Source organism: Eutrema salsugineum, unplaced genomic scaffold (assembly GCF_000478725.1).
Source record: "Eutrema salsugineum unplaced genomic scaffold, Eutsalg1_0 scaffold_6, whole genome shotgun sequence".
Classification (NCBI taxonomy): Eukaryota; Viridiplantae; Streptophyta; class Magnoliopsida; order Brassicales; family Brassicaceae; genus Eutrema; species Eutrema salsugineum.
In genome coordinates, this window is record NW_006256547.1 from 2530273 (window position 1) to 2545157 (window position 14885).

A 14885-nucleotide genomic window follows, 5' to 3' on the forward strand; every position below is an offset into this window, starting at 1 on the left:
ATTTTTTAAAAACTTTTATTTTTATTTATTATTGATTTTGTCGCATTTTCTTAATTTATGTAATTAGAAAAATTTCGAAAAAAATGTAACTAGAAAAATTTCTTTACTTATCTGATGCTATGAATCCGTGCTTTGTGAAAAGAAATGGCTGGTTCAACTGACATTAATGCATTCCAATTATAACTTTCTCAAAATTAAACTTGTAACGTATTTTTTTCAAAAAAAATATTAAAATTTGAAGAAAAAAAAATCTAACAAAAATGTCTAAATTGGATTTGATGGCTTTTCTAGAAATAGTTTATATGGTTTAGGATAAATAAACGATAATATAGTATATCTTATTGGCTTAAAAGTCTCTTTTAGTTTGTTTTTTTTTTTTTGGGTCAGCAAGTTTCTCATAGTTTATTAATAAAATCTAGTTCGTCAAAGATCCCCTAAGAATAACTAAGAACCTTAATTTGAAAGTAAGATAAGTCTTTTTTAAGAAAAGTAGCTTCATGGATTTATGTTGAGTACGTAGTAGCTCAAATTCGCAAAATTATCATGGTAAAAAGCAAGAGCACATACATTTGTACATGTCAACTGAAAGAACACATGCATGTTTCCATAAACAACCTTTAACTTCTTCTTTTTTTGGGGTAAAAACAACAAAAAGACGTTTCTATGTTAGGCTTATACTTTTATTATAAAACAACTATTTAGTCTCATTGTAGTGATCAACTAGAATTGCAGTGATGAAAAAGAAGGATTATCATAAATCAAATGATTTAGCACAGAAAATAATTGATTTGAAGTTTGAAGTTAGGGGAAAAAAACAAAAAGGACTATGAACAGATAAACTCTGAGGAGCGTTAGGATTCGCTGTCAAGAATCTAATGCGAGAAGTTGATTGGCTGAATTTCACAGATCAACACTAGGTCCCAAACTAAAAATTCAACATCAAATAAGAGATATACACGTGTCATAATGACGACATCAGAATTAAGCTGTCAGCGGTGGGTGAATTCCAACTTTAAGTAAGATGTTGATGTGACACCAAATGATTGGGAAATCTCTTACCTTCACAATACGATACTCAAGGTCAAGGGTAATCTCGTCAATAAACCTCTTTTTTTTTTTTTTTTTTTTTTTTTTTTGTTCTGACTACTCAGTATCACATAATATCATGATTCATGTGAAGTTGATCCACCGTCAGGCTCTGGCTCTGGCTCAGGCTCAGGCTTATTAGCCTCTCAAGTTGATCCAATGATTGAGAAAGAAAAAAATATAAACGATTGTTTTGCAATCCTTAGTTTTCTTGCAGACTTAATTACCCGAATGAAGACTGAATTTGAAAGTTTTGTCCTTTGAAAAATTCTGCCTTATTAATGACGTACTGTCTGGCTGGATCGGTAGCTACTTGAAGTGTCGGCCAGACAGGTTGTGCTCGGACATCTTTTGAATTTCCTTTTTTTTTTTCTTTTTTCTTTTTGTATCGGAGATAAAACCTTAGGTTTCGGATACACAATGTAGCTTACCGTGTAGGCTCTAGGATTATGTTTCAGTGTCCGCTTTCAATTTTGGGAGCGCACGGGCTCCTATACCTTTTTTTCTTTTTATTTAATTTGCTCGATTGATAAATAAGAGAAATCAATCAGATTTCTCATATATATGTATTATTCTTCATGGAAATCAGTAAAACAACCTCTTAATAGTTTGTTTTTCTCCCACAGTATCATAACAATTACTTTTTTTTTTTTATTTTTAGTAAAACATTTACTCCTTAATTGACGGTAGAAGTTCCATAAACTGTTTCACATTAATGAATCCTGAACATTTGATATATTGTGAGATCAGATCATGAGAGATAGAGAATGTGGACAAAAGAAAGAATAGTTTTAAAAAGGCTTAGAAGTGAGGACACATAGATTGATTCATTCCTCGCAACTTGCATCAAATGGACTTGTTGATGCCTGACTTCACATCTCACTCTCATTTTTGACATTCGAATGCCATACTATAGTTTCGGATTCTTACGTGTTCGCTCCAATAAATATGTCTTGTCTTCTATACTTTAATGCGTATATATTTCAACTAGGTTCTATTATGTAACGAATGAAATTCCCATTTTTTTCTAAAAAGAAAAATCTATTATTAGAAATGTGCTTCTTTCTTAATCGGGTGAAAAAACACGCTTTACTAGTTTCTACCGAGTGGTCACTGGTCAGACAATGCATGCTAATAATGGCCTTTCAAAGGGACTCATCAGTTGAGTGCGAAATGACGAAATTGCCCTCGTTTATTGGATATTTGGGAGGAGAGAGGGCTCTTGAGCTGAGGGGCAGAACACAACAATCCTTTGCCACACATGTGCTTCCTCCACATAAAAACCATTTGACGTTTTGCAGGGACCATTTTAGAGAGAGAAGGGACGAGTAGAGAAGAGAAAGGAGAGAGAGAGAGAGAGAGAGAGGCTCTTTATTATAACTTCCATATGGATCAAAGGCAGACACACTGCATGAGTTGTCGCTGTAATTGTGAAGAGTTTGAAAACAGAGGAGAAAGAAGATTACAACATTTTCAAGCACGAAGAAAGATAGAAGAGAGAAGAGAAAAAGGGAAAAAAGAAAGAAAGAAAAAGCTTAATTGTCAGTTTATTCTCTGCAAACGTGCGGCCTAAGTAACAACACATGTAATCCTCTCTGTTTCTGATAAGAACCCTTTTCTGTTTTCTACCCAAAAAAAAAAAAGAGACAAAGCCTCACGCTTCTGTCTCTGTTTGCTACTCTCTTTCTCTCTATCTCTCTCTCTTAACACAAAAGTTTTGATTTTGTAATGGTGAATCAGGTCGAATTACGGAGTGAAAGAGCTCACATGGGAAAATGGGCAATTAACGGTCCATGGTCTAGGCGAAGAAGTCGAACCAACCACCTCGGCTAACCCTATCTGGACCCAAAATCCCAATGGGTGTGAGACTTTGGAGTCTGTGGTCCACCAGGCGGCTATGCAGCCAAGCAAGCTGCAGCTGCAGAGCCAGAATGGTCCAGGCCATAATTCTAAGAGCAAGGACGGATCTTGCTCAAGAAAACGCGGTTATCCCCAAGATATGGACTGTTGGTTCGCTGTTCAAGAGGAGAGCCATAAAGTTGGTCACAGCGTGACTGCAAGTGCAAGTGGTACCAATATGTCTTGGGCGTCTTTTGAATCTGGTCGTAGCTTGAAGACGGCTAGAACCGGAGACAGAGACTATTTACTCTCTGGATCGGTAAGAATCAACTAAAACGCTTCTTTTCCCCTTCTTCTGAAAGATGAGTAGAGAAATAACCAAAAGGGGAGTTTTTACAGGAGACTCAAGATACTGAAGGAGATGAACAAGAGACGAGAGGGGAAGCTGGAAGATCTAATGGAAGACGGGGACGAGCAGCAGCGATTCACAACGAGTCTGAAAGGGTAAGGAAAATCGTTCTTTTTTGCTAACCACAATTTCCAAACTCTTTTAAGACTATCAAAGCCGACTCTTTTACCCTTCAAATGGGTTTTGAGTTTTGATGCAGAGACGGCGTGATAGGATAAACCAGAGGATGAGAACACTTCAGAAGCTTCTTCCTACTGCAAGTAAGGTAAATCTAATATACTAGAAGAACCCACTATAAAAGGTTTGTACTTTTTCTATATTGAATCTCGGTTAAGCTACTAAATCCGAAGAAATATATGGATATTGCAGGCGGATAAAGTCTCGATCTTGGACGATGTCATCGAACACTTGAAACAGCTACAAGCACAAGTTCAGTTTATGAGCTTAAGAGCCAACTTGCCACAACAGATGATGATGCAGCAACTACCTCCACCACAATCAGTTCTCAGCATCCAACACCAACAACAACAGCAGCAGCAGCAGCAACAACAACAGCAACAGCAGTTTCAGATGTCGTTACTTGCAACAATGGCGCGAATGGGAATGGGAGGCGGTGGCAATGCTTATGGAGGTCTAGTACCTCCTCCTCCTCCACCACCATTGATGGTGCCTCCTATGGCAAACAGAGACTGCACCAGTGGTTCTTCACCCGCTTTAACTGATCCGTACAGTCTTTATCTAGCACAGGTTAAAACCGCTCTTACTGTTTCCGAGAAGTGATTTCGGATATAGAAATATTGATCTCATGAATGCTGTTGTTCATGCTTCTGCAGACAATGAACATGGACCTTTACAACAAAATGGCTGCAGCCATCTACAGACAACAGTCTGATCAGACTACAAAGGTAAATGCGGGCATGCCCTCAAGTTCTTCGAATCACGAGAAAAGAGATTAGTGTAGCTGAGTATTAATGAGCCATATATAGATCTTTAAAGATCGATGTGTCGTGATTGTAAAAAACAAACTGTTTTTGACTATGAAAACAGATTTGCAGAGATAAAACTTGAAAGCTTCTCTTCAGTTATCATATTTAGTCATGGTTAAAGTACATATATAAATCCTTTTGCTATTTCGAGGAAAATAACAAGACAAGTATCTCTCGCTCTCTTCCTCTAAAAATATGTTCTCGAAGTTTGAATTCTTGAATGTTAGATCATATATGAACAGATATAGTTTTTGGTTTTTTGTTTGTTCACTGTTCGGAACCCATAGGACTAACCTTCGACGCAGATGTTGTGGCCTTGCTCTGAACTTTCTGAGGTGTCTTAGTGTCCTGAAGAGAGATTACAGTTTCAAAAGCACCAATAAGAGCTTTCACTTTGGTCTTCCTTACCTTTGTCAACTTATTCATTGTCTCTTCAATCACATTGTTGAACAATGTCATCTTTTTCTTCTTCCCTTCTACTTGTCGATGCCTCAGAACAACCTTCTCACGTTTAATACCTTCACAAGAATCGGTTTTTGTCTCTACACCCAATCTTTTATCTCTCAGAGTCTTCTTCCTCCCTTCCATTTGTGTTTTCAGTTCCTGCACAACCCTCTTTCTCAACTTTATCCATTTTGGAGAAGAATCCTCGGGTTTCGGATCAAGAGTCTTCCCTTTCTTGAAACTCAGCTGCTTCGCTAGAGTCACCTTTACTCCTGTTCTCTTAGGGCTAATCTTCTTCTCTGGTTTTGGTTTTGCTTCAAGGTCTGCAGAACCACTTTCTTTCTTCTTTGTCAAGCGGGTACTGATTTTAGCTGGAATCTGTTTAGTAGGACTATGATCTGCGGAACCACGTTTAGGAGTAGTCAAGCTTTTATCTGCAATTCTCAGGGTCTTCTTCTCAGATGATGGTTGCTTTTCTCTCTGAACACCTTTGACGCTAGATTCAACAACACACACAGTCTTCTCTTTTACATCTTCACTTCTCATCGCCTTCTCCTTATTCTTGGAACTTACGCCATCTCTGATTCTTGAAACCTTCTCCATATCAGTCTTTGACTTGTCACTTCTCACGCCAGGAACCTTTTTAACAACAGCTGAACCACTGAGATTCCTCTCGGTTTCTTTGTTCTTCCAAGCTTTATCATTGCTTTTAACACTTGAACCATCAATAGATCTTGCCATCTCACTATCTTCTTTAACGCTAGATGATTCCGATTTCACAGAAGCACATTGTCTTCTCTTTGCAGCCACAAAACTCTCCGGTTTGGTAATAACCGGAATCGGTCTACTCAAACTTGCCAACGTCTTTCTTGTCAAACTTGAAGTCATAGATTTTGCAGCCTCTGAGCCTTCAACACTCTTTCTCCTCACAATCTTCCACGGTTTCACCGCATCCTCTTGATCACACTTCTTCCCGTGTTTACAGAACTCATGAGTCGAGCTCACATGATGATTCCCACGATAGCGTGACTGAACCTGCGGTTTACCAGCTCGTGTACCGATCGCTCCTGTGGAGTGCCGTCTCAAATTCCCAACTTGTGGCTTAGGCACTTTCTTCATCTCTGGTATACACTCTTCTTGATCCTTGGTGGACGCCACAGACACAACATCTCCCACGTTTTCCACGTCTTTTACGAGTACTGTTTCCACAGAATCTTCTTCTGACATCGCCGGAGGATTTGTATCCAAAAAATTCTCAATCTTTTTGACCTCTGAACTGTTCTCCTCAGCCATTGAAACCTGTAGAGGATACAGAGTGCATTACCAAAAAGATCCCAGTCTCAGCAAGAGTAATTAGTTATGAACAGAATCTCATCGAAATACAGGACAAAATTAGAACTCTTCTGTCTAATTATACCTAATCTGATCAGATTGTAGAATTTGACATCATAAAAAACAAATCTGTAAACGAGAATCTACCAAAGATGTTGAGATCTCATTAAAATACCAATACGAGGTTAAATGAAGAGATCTACATTCAAACAAGGACACATGTTGACTTTGAGAATCTCCATGAAAATTATGTGTATGATCTAAAATTCTCTAGTTGTATACCCCAATTTTTTTTTTTTTAAAATTTTTGAGTTCTGATCGAAATTTTGAGGACAATAATGACCTAATTCTACAGTACTGCAAGACTTACTCTACACGCTTAAAACCCTACCAACAGTTTCAAATTCAAAGGGACACAAATTTAAGCAAAACGCCAAACATGAGAAATCAAGAATTCAGAAAACGGTACCTTTAGATTGGTGCTATAGAAATTACAATCTAATTCTCAAAGAATTACCACAGAAGAATTACAAAGAAATCGGCAGAAGATGAGAAAAAATTATATATACCAGAAGGAATGAGATTAGGCTCCCTTTAGTTGGAAACAAATTGATGAAAGAAGAAAGGTAGATTTGATTGTTAGGAAAAGAAACACACACAAAAACACAGACTAGGGAAGAAATCGTTCTTTTGGAAGAGTCTTATGAGAGAGGGAGAGACCGACTTTTGTAATACATATATTATCTCTTTTAAGTTTTTTTGGGATAATTTATTAGTAATTAAGTTACTTAAGCTCGAATTAATATTTAATGTTTATATTATCAATTTTTGTCTAATTTTAATTGATATAAAACTGATTCTGCCATAAAAAACAATCTGATATTAGGATTTGATGCTATTAATACAAATCCGTGTTGTTTAAAATATCACTAATCTCCATATGTATTGCCATAAAATAATGAGAAATGCATGAATAATTCCAATAAAATAGATTATTCTTTTTTTGTTAGTCTAAAGTATTTTTGTGGAAAGGTCATTATTATTTTTTGGCACAAAGAAAATTGACAATTTAATAGAAAATCACTTCTAAATCTCAAAAATAAATGATATTGGATATATATGTTCAATGTATGTTGAGATTAGGGGATCTTGTTTATTTAGGTGAGAAATAAACTGAATATATATTTAAAAAAATTAGGAGAAGAAAAAATAAAAGGATTTCGTTACTGATTGTACTTTGTGGAGGGAAAAAACAACTGAGGGTACTTTGTTACATCATATGACATAGCTTTTCATGGATCCGACACCTTAAGTTAGTCTTTTTTTGTATTTTTCTAAAGTATAATGCTTTTGGCATTAGATTCTCTGGATGATGATTTACTGAAAAAGAAAAGATCAAGGCGTTGACCCAACTCCAAGAATAAAGATGCACTAAATCATTATATAAACTAATTAATTATTATTGTTACTACAAGAGAACGGATTATTATATATAGTATAAAATACGATGTGGCCGACAGAACAATATAAAATCTAAATATAATGAACTGGAAATTCAGGAGTAATTGTATGGTTTCGTTTAAAAATGGATACGCATAGTTGAAATGAAGACACACATTTCACAACACACCGTACATTTAATGTGATAATGTTTGTTTTTCGAATGTCATTAAACAAAACTATTTTCTTGTGTATGTCTTGGCTGTGTGTGGTAGCCTCGACCACAAGACTGGTTTTAAAGGCAATGTTGCTTCATGCTGGTGAAAATCTGGTAAGTTGGTGGGTGTGGGCCGTGTGGCATGGCTGGGATACGTGTCTGGACTCTGGAGAGGCAATGTTATATAAATCATAAATATTTTAAACACTCAGATTATAAAAAAAATGGCCGGCAATTCAACAACAGTCGGCACATTTAAAAGATTATATGAGGAATCAGAATCAGCAAAAATCGGATTTTATAGAGAGAAACTCCATCCAGCAAGTTCCAGAGCCGGTCCTGAATAAGATATTAAATTGAAAAATATAAAAGGTTTAGTTGAGACTTTTGAACCGACCATATGAAATATTGAAATAGGTAGGTCTAAGGCGTCTTTAACACCAGTGCTAATGCAATTTGCAATAAATTTAGAAAAGACTTTATGGGCCCGAAGCCCATTTTCCCTAACTTTTGGAGGCTCGTTTTTTTTGGGGTTGCTTTTCGAAATGATGGGACTCTGTTTTTGAGCCTGTCCTCCTCCTCTTCACTTTCACTGATTCATTCAATTTAGCAAGTATTAACATTATTCTATCTAGAAACATTATTTTGGAAAATTATTAACAAAAAATTAGTGTTACTTCCCCGCTTGCCTCTTTTGTTAATTCGGTTTTCAAATTAATGTTTTGGGTATAATTTGGGTTCGGTAATAAACCGGTTTAACTAAATTGACATGCTTTTTTATTATGAAAAAGAATAAAAGAGAGAAGAGGCGATAAATTCCAGAGATGAGAGACTTTTGTGAAGTGTTGTCGACGGCAAGAACAAACAACCTACTCTCTGCTCTTCTTGCGATTTTTTAACTTGAGAAAATGGATTCTTCTTAGGTCAGTTTCTATTTCTGATTTTAATTTTTGTTTTGCTTTGCTTTATCTCAGTCAGATTTTTCATATCTCTAACATGTATCCGATTTAGTTATGAACCAACCATAATAATTTAGAAATTATCTGGTGGACTTGAAATTGAGTGTCGCTGTCTTCGTCATTGACTGAGACCAACTTTTGCAATTTGAGTTTTTCGTTGACTCATTCCAGCCCAGAAACAAAACTTGAGTTTAACGACCCGAACCCGCTCATTTTTTTGTTTGTTTTGCCTAACCCGCAAATTTCAGAGACCATTTCATTATTAGTTTATTAAAATCCATCACCCAAAAAAGTCAACTAATGGTCTTTGGGCATATGCGTCTCGTCTCTCTTGAGACCATGTTTGACTAATCTATCTAATTAAAGTCTAGCTAATTTGAATGGTAGTTGGAAAAATCATGATGAAAATATTCCACAATTATGAAATTTTCCTATATTGCAATCGCACTAAAAATATCGCAGATGAAATATCCACATATACAAAGTTCAAAAATTAATAACAAGGCTGTTTAGTTTTCAACTTCATTTTACTTATTTATTACTTGTCTGCTAAGAAGGTTTCGGTTCAGTTCTTGTTCTTGTTCTTCTCATTCCTCTGTATTTTGTGGGTCTTATTTTCCATTTTCTTGATATTTCTTTTAAGAATTCTTACTTTTTGCCCTTTATCAATTGATCTTTGTTCTTGGTTTCTTTGAAAATTTAGCTTTTTTTTTTTTTTTGCTGTTCTTGTTTCTTACAGATCAACCGGTGGAGACGTGAGGCTCAAACAAACCGAAATGGGCTTCAACGTTTGTTTCCTTGTGTTCTTGATTCGTCTGCTTTTACTTCCGGTTACTTTTGGTAGCAACATGGAACAAACCACCATTGTTATAGACGGTGAACATCGAATCGCTGAGATCGATGAGAACTTTGTCTGCGCAACTCTTGATTGGTGGCCACCTGAAAAATGCAACTATGATCAGTGTCCTTGGGGCTACGCCTCTCTCATCAATTTGGTATATAAACAACTTTCACCTTTGACCACCCTTAGTTAGTTACTCCATCTACTTATGTTTTAATCTTTTCAAATGGTTTCAGAACTTGTCTTCTCCTCTTCTTGCTAAAGCTATTCAAGGTTTGCGACCTCTATCACAATTCCCGATATTCGCATTCCCACAGACTTCTTGCTGAACTATTTGGATTCTTGTTAGCTTTTAAGACGTTGAGGATAAGACTTGGTGGTTCCTTGCAAGATCAAGTGATCTACGACGTAGGAGACTTGAAGACTCCTTGCAGTCCATTCAAGAAGACTGACGATGGATTGTTCGGGTTCTCTAAAGGTTGTTTGTATATGGATCGCTGGAACGAACTTAACCGTTTCTTCAATTCAACCGGGTAAGTTATATAATCCTTAGTCTACTTCTATGCTTTCCCTTTTGGCATAATCCACAGTTAATGATCTAACTCTCTAAATTTGCAGAGCTATTGTGACTTTCGGATTGAATGCGTTGTACGGGAGAGATAAACTCAGTGGAAACTCGTGGGGAGGGGATTGGGATCATATCAACACTCAAGATTTCATGAACTACACGGTCTCAATGGGTTATGCTATAGACTCGTGGGAGTTTGGTATAAAGAAGCTTATATATATATATATATATATATCTCTTCTCCTTGATCTGTCTGCTCGGTTTTATATTTCTTCCTTCTCATCTTTCTTTCTTGTTCTTTGACTAGGTAATGAGCTTAGCGGAAGCGGTATTGATGCAAGCGTGAGTGTAGAGCTTTACGGGAAAGACTTGATTGTACTCAAAGATGTAATCAAGAACGTTTACAAGAATTCTCAGACCAAGCCTTTGCTTTTAGCTCCAGGAGGATTCTATGATGAGAAATGGTACTCAGAGCTTCTTCGGCTCTCTGGACCTGGTGTTCTTGATGTCATGACTCATCATATATACAATCTTGGTCCAGGTCTGCATAAGCACAATAAAATCAAACAGAGATATTCTCTTTGTAGATTTCCTAGACAAACAATGATTGAGTGTTGATTTTAAGTGAATCTTGCAGGAAATGATCCGCAGCTCGAGAATAGGATACTAGATCCAAAGTACTTGAGCGGGATTTCGGGAAAGTTCAAGAATGTTGACCAAACGATTCAAGAACATGGACCTTGGGCTGCTGCTTGGGTTGGAGAAGCTGGAGGAGCTTCTAATAGCGGTGGCCGTCAGGTTTCTGAGACATTCATTAACAGCTTCTGGTGAGAAATTAAGAATCAAAATCCATATTCAGATTTCTCCATCTTTGCTTGGTTTCTATGATGATTGAAAAACCTGATACTCCCTACTAGGTATCTAGATCAGTTGGGTATGTCGTCTATGCACAACACCAAAGTATACTGCAGACAAGCTTTGGTTGGAGGTTTCTACGGTCTGCTCGAAAAGGAAACGTTTGTTCCCAATCCAGATTACTACAGGCAAGTTCATAACAAACCCTATAGGTTAGTCGTAACATAACAAAACCCTGAAAGATTCGTTTTTTTAATCCGAGCAGTGCGCTTCTTTGGCATCGTTTGATGGGTAAAGGCGTTCTTGGCGTTCAGACAAATGCCTCGGAGTATCTACGCACTTACGTTCATTGCTCTAAAGGAACAGTGAGTGTACATCTCTCTATCTCTAAATGGTCCTCTAGTCTCGGTTTCTAACCGTAGAATCTGTCACCTCAGGCCGGAATAACGATACTTCTGATAAATCTGAGTAAGCAAACGACGTTTACAGTCGGAGTCAGCAATGGCGTGAAGGTGATTTTGCAAGCAGAACCGATGAAGAGGAAATCTTTCTTGGAAACAATCAAGAGCAAGGTTTCTTGGGTGGGAAACAAAGCTTCGGATGGATATTTGAACAGAGAAGAGTATCACTTGAGTCCAAAAGACGGTAACTTGCGGAGCAAGATAATGCTCTTGAACGGTATCCCTTTGGAACCGACGATCACCGGAGATATCCCAAAGCTTGAACCGATTCGGCACGGCGTGAAATCTCCTGTTTATATCAATCCATTGTCGATCTCCTTCATTGTGTTGCCTACCTTTGATGCCCCTGCTTGTTCATGAAGACGATAATCTTTTGGTATTCTGTAAAAATGAAAAATTGAATAACAGAGAGCGTAATTTTCTTGGCAATTGTATATGCATATGATCAAGAAAATCATTTCCTCTTCATTTGTTATACAATCGAGAAGTTTCTTGGAAACACTCAAGAGCAAGAGCAGGTTATCTATGTAACACTTAATATTGCATATTGGCAAGTGGTTTATTCCAATCCAACTTTCAACAGTTTCATCATGTGATCAAGGAGAAATATAGATTAGTGAATGTGACCGACTATACAATATGAAATATAAAAACTTGCAGTCTATGCTTTCTTTCTTCCATTTGCATAGATCAAAATCATACAAAAAAAATAATAATGAAGAGAGCTAAAAGTGGAACCATTTTCTAGGTAGTTTCTGAGACGTTTTCTCTAGAAACTTCTAGGATGTTCTATCGCGTCACACGGCGAAATCGGCATCAGAAACTTCTAGAACTTTGTGGGTACCAATAGGGTTCACGCCAGCCTTGAACATGTTACCTTCAACGTACCTGCAAAATGGAAACATGTCGAGATTGAAGAAGGAAAACCTAGAACTTGCGGCCAAAACAAGGCTCTCAAGCTCGTCCATATTGTTCAAAATTCTTTATAGTTGGGAGTTTCAATGGGTTCAGTCTTTTGTCTGAGTAAAAGCTTTACGGTTTGAGAACTCACATTTCTTTGAGGAAGGGATGCTTGTAGAATGCGTCCGGGATTCTCCCAGTAAATTGGTTGTGATCAAGATACCTGGTTTTAAGAATGATCCCAAGAGATAGTAAGAAAAAATCTCAGACGACGATAAAGATCAGCAGTCTAACACAAAAGAGTCTTACAGGTATGTCAGTTTAGGAATATGAGCAATGGCAAAAGGTATGTTTCCGATGAATTTATTGTAAGACAGGTACCTACAAAACCAATTAAACCGACATCAGAGATATCCTAATACAGTTTATCGTAGAAGATGACTTAGAGAACAAAGTCTGATTAAACATGCAGTGTATAATACTTACACAATCTCCAAGTTTGTCAGATTCGATAGCTGAGCAGGGATTCCACCACTCAAGTAGTTATTATTCAAGTACCTGAGGAATCGAGAAATTTTAAAAAAGAGAAAGCATTGCAATGCTTATAATAGAATATATCAAATGGAACAGAGAAGCAGAGGGCAGATTACGAAGAGATGCTTACAGGTTGCGAAGAGCTGGAAAACTTCCATCAAAACGGATGAGCTCCCTTATAGTTCCCACCAAATGATTGTTGCCAACATCTCTGAAAAATAATAAAACACAAACCAAACCAGATTTCAGTAAAACCAATGAAAAGTTATGATAAAAAAGACCAAATTGTAAGTAGAAGGTGGGAATTGGTGTTTACAGGTGGCGGAGACTTTGAAGCGTCCCCAGTTCTGCAGGAATTCTACCAATGAGACGATTTTCTTGAAGATATAGATAACGAAGCTCGGGAAGAGCAGCCAGTTCCTTTGGAATTTCTCCCTTGAAGCTATTGAAGCTCAAGTACCTTGAAGATACAATAGAATAACATGATTTCATTTGGATACATATAGACAATCACTAGAAGCTAAACGAAAACACAAAGGTACTCACAAATGGGTTAGTCTCTTCAGCTCCCCAATCTCCGGGGGAATCACATCTTGTAGTTTATTCCACCTCAGGTTTCTAATGGTTTCAACATGAGTAAATGATTAGGTGAAGTACTTGGAAACATATGAATGCTATGATGATACATTTAACACACTATCCAAAGTTGGTCTCAGAAGAACAATAAAATGAAAAAAAAAAAAGACAGTAATTCAACAATAGATCATTGTAAGAGCACAAGGAACATACAGTACTTTCAGCCGTTTCAGACGCCCAATTTGTGGAGGGATTGGCCCAGTGAGCTTGTTGTTATGTAGATCCCTGAAAAGCCAAACAAACCAAAACCCTTTTCAATTTAATCAATCAAAAACAGCAAAGCTTTAAAGAATCCTCAGGCATCTCCGTATTGTCTACAATGATCTCGTTACAGAAAACTAGGTTGCAAATTGATTTTTACATAAATCTACCTACTAATGTCAGACACTAATAAGGTTTTAAGAAATGAACTTACAGTCTAGTCAGATCCAAAAGGTTTGTTACTGCAATTGGGAATGGTCCTACAATCGAAACCGCGTAAACCTCTCTGTAAATCAGACATATCTCAAGTAAATAGTTGAGTCAAAGCAAATCAAGCTGATACTTGAGAAAACACCAAAGTCGGAAGAAGAAACTAGAACTTACAATTCTGTGACAACCCTATAGTCTCCTTGAGTAGAACAGGTGACACCAGACCAAGGTGGAAGGTCTCCATCTCCACAAGGATCGTCACCGACCCATGAATACACCACTCTCCATCCCAAAGAGGCTTTGATTTCATTCAAAGCTTTCACTGTGCAGAGAAGATGAACACAGATTTAACTTTGAGGAAAGCTGAGCAAGAGCTTACAATATACAGTAACAAACTAAATGATATTAGCAAAGATAGAACTTGATTGAGATCAGTACGGATATTATCAGATCTATCCACTGCTCACACACAAATCTCTGTAAATTTCAGCTCAGCTCAGATTAGAAAGGAAACGACAAAAACAATTTCAAAATCGAAAATTTTGTGCTCAATAATGAAAATTGAATAGGAGATAGAACAAATCTCGATAATAGGTAGCTCTCAAATCTGTTAAGAGCTATAAAAAAAAAATCAATCAATGGAAGATCCATTAACACAAAACCAGAAGATAGAAAAAGCAGAATTACCATCTCGCTTCAACGTCTTGGAGTGAACAAAAGCAAACAAGAGAGACAAGACGCAGATCAGAAGTAGCTCACAGCGAGAAGCCATGGTTTTTTTTTATTAACAGCCGAAGTGAAAGAAAGAAAACGGATCTAAGTGGAGAGCGAAATCAAAAAAGCCATTTTTATTCTACAGTACCTCCTGACATTCGTAAACCGATTACGTGAATTCAAACCCGCATCTCACCGACGGGTCTGGTACCGACCCGGGTGTGTAACGAATTCGGGACAAATTATTGGTTTT

At 37.1% G+C, this 14885-nt stretch overlaps 4 protein-coding genes across 7 annotated transcripts; 2 read left to right on the forward strand and 2 right to left on the reverse strand.

Moving 5' to 3' along the window:
- Positions 1-2371: 2371 nt before the first annotated feature.
- Positions 2372-4442, forward strand: LOC18011886 (transcription factor PIF7). The gene is made up of 6 exons (XM_006394460.2): positions 2372-2671; positions 2827-3244; positions 3325-3429; positions 3534-3599; positions 3704-4081; positions 4168-4442. Coding segments are annotated over exons 1-6 (1092 nt in total). The 5' UTR covers positions 2372-2669; the 3' UTR covers positions 4291-4442.
- On the reverse strand, positions 4441-6057 carry LOC18011887 (nucleolar and coiled-body phosphoprotein 1). Its single transcript, XM_006394461.2, has one exon. It carries the CDS (start codon positions 6055-6057, stop codon positions 4588-4590), a length of 1470 nt encoding a protein of 489 aa, XP_006394523.1. The 3' UTR covers positions 4441-4587.
- Positions 6058-8597: 2540 nt separating this feature from the next.
- LOC18011808 (heparanase-like protein 2) lies at positions 8598-11996 on the forward strand. Of its 4 annotated transcripts, none has more exons than XM_024151232.1 (10): positions 8598-8676; positions 9452-9707; positions 9790-9826; positions 9903-10086; positions 10172-10320; positions 10429-10662; positions 10747-10948; positions 11039-11164; positions 11242-11341; positions 11414-11959. In XM_024151232.1, the coding sequence occupies exons 2-10, from the start codon at positions 9489-9491 to the stop codon at positions 11795-11797; spliced, it is 1635 nt and encodes a 544-aa protein (XP_024007000.1). In that variant the 5' UTR covers positions 8598-8676; positions 9452-9488; the 3' UTR covers positions 11798-11959. The 4 variants fall into 4 exon arrangements, with proteins under 4 accessions (XP_024007000.1, XP_024007001.1, XP_006394524.1 ...); XM_024151233.1 differs by lacking the exon at positions 8598-8676 and adding an exon at positions 9162-9269; XM_006394462.2 differs by lacking the exon at positions 8598-8676 and adding an exon at positions 9163-9316 and having other exon boundaries at positions 10759-10948; positions 11414-11996.
- LOC18011809 (probable leucine-rich repeat receptor-like protein kinase At1g35710) lies at positions 11957-14785 on the reverse strand. Its single transcript, XM_006394463.2, has 11 exons — positions 14606-14785; positions 14093-14240; positions 13923-13994; positions 13661-13732; positions 13418-13489; positions 13188-13331; positions 13002-13082; positions 12824-12895; positions 12647-12718; positions 12489-12560; positions 11957-12325 (listed from the first exon to the last, which is right to left on the reverse strand). Exons 1-11 carry the CDS (start codon positions 14688-14690, stop codon positions 12235-12237), a joined length of 981 nt encoding a protein of 326 aa, XP_006394525.1. The 5' UTR covers positions 14691-14785; the 3' UTR covers positions 11957-12234.
- Between the last annotated feature and the right edge of the window lie 100 nt (positions 14786-14885).

What these genes read in the sequence shown, in the direction of transcription:
- LOC18011808 (XM_024151232.1), top strand. Translation starts at nt 9,489, where the DNA reads ATGGGCTTCAACGTTTGTTTCCTTGTGTTCTTGATTCGTCTGCTTTTA. An exon ending in ACGCCTCTCTCATCAATTTG is followed by an intron (nt 9,708 to 9,789) that starts GTATATAAACAA and finishes AAATGGTTTCAG; the next exon opens with AACTTGTCTTCTCCTCTTCT. An exon ending in TTCATTGCTCTAAAGGAACA is followed by an intron (nt 11,342 to 11,413) that starts GTGAGTGTACAT and finishes CTGTCACCTCAG; the next exon opens with GCCGGAATAACGATACTTCT.
- LOC18011886 (XM_006394460.2), top strand. An exon ending in TTCACAACGAGTCTGAAAGG is followed by an intron (nt 3,430 to 3,533) that starts GTAAGGAAAATC and finishes GTTTTGATGCAG; the next exon opens with AGACGGCGTGATAGGATAAA. An exon ending in TTCTTCCTACTGCAAGTAAG is followed by an intron (nt 3,600 to 3,703) that starts GTAAATCTAATA and finishes TGGATATTGCAG; the next exon opens with GCGGATAAAGTCTCGATCTT.
- LOC18011887 (XM_006394461.2), bottom strand. Translation starts at nt 6,057, where the DNA reads ATGGCTGAGGAGAACAGTTCAGAGGTCAAAAAGATTGAGAATTTTTTG.
- LOC18011809 (XM_006394463.2), bottom strand. Translation starts at nt 14,690, where the DNA reads ATGGCTTCTCGCTGTGAGCTACTTCTGATCTGCGTCTTGTCTCTCTTG. An exon ending in CTGACAAACTTGGAGATTGT is followed by an intron (nt 12,719 to 12,823) that starts GTAAGTATTATA and finishes TTGGTTTTGTAG; the next exon opens with GTACCTGTCTTACAATAAAT. An exon ending in ATTCCTAAACTGACATACCT is followed by an intron (nt 12,561 to 12,646) that starts GTAAGACTCTTT and finishes TCTTAAAACCAG; the next exon opens with GTATCTTGATCACAACCAAT.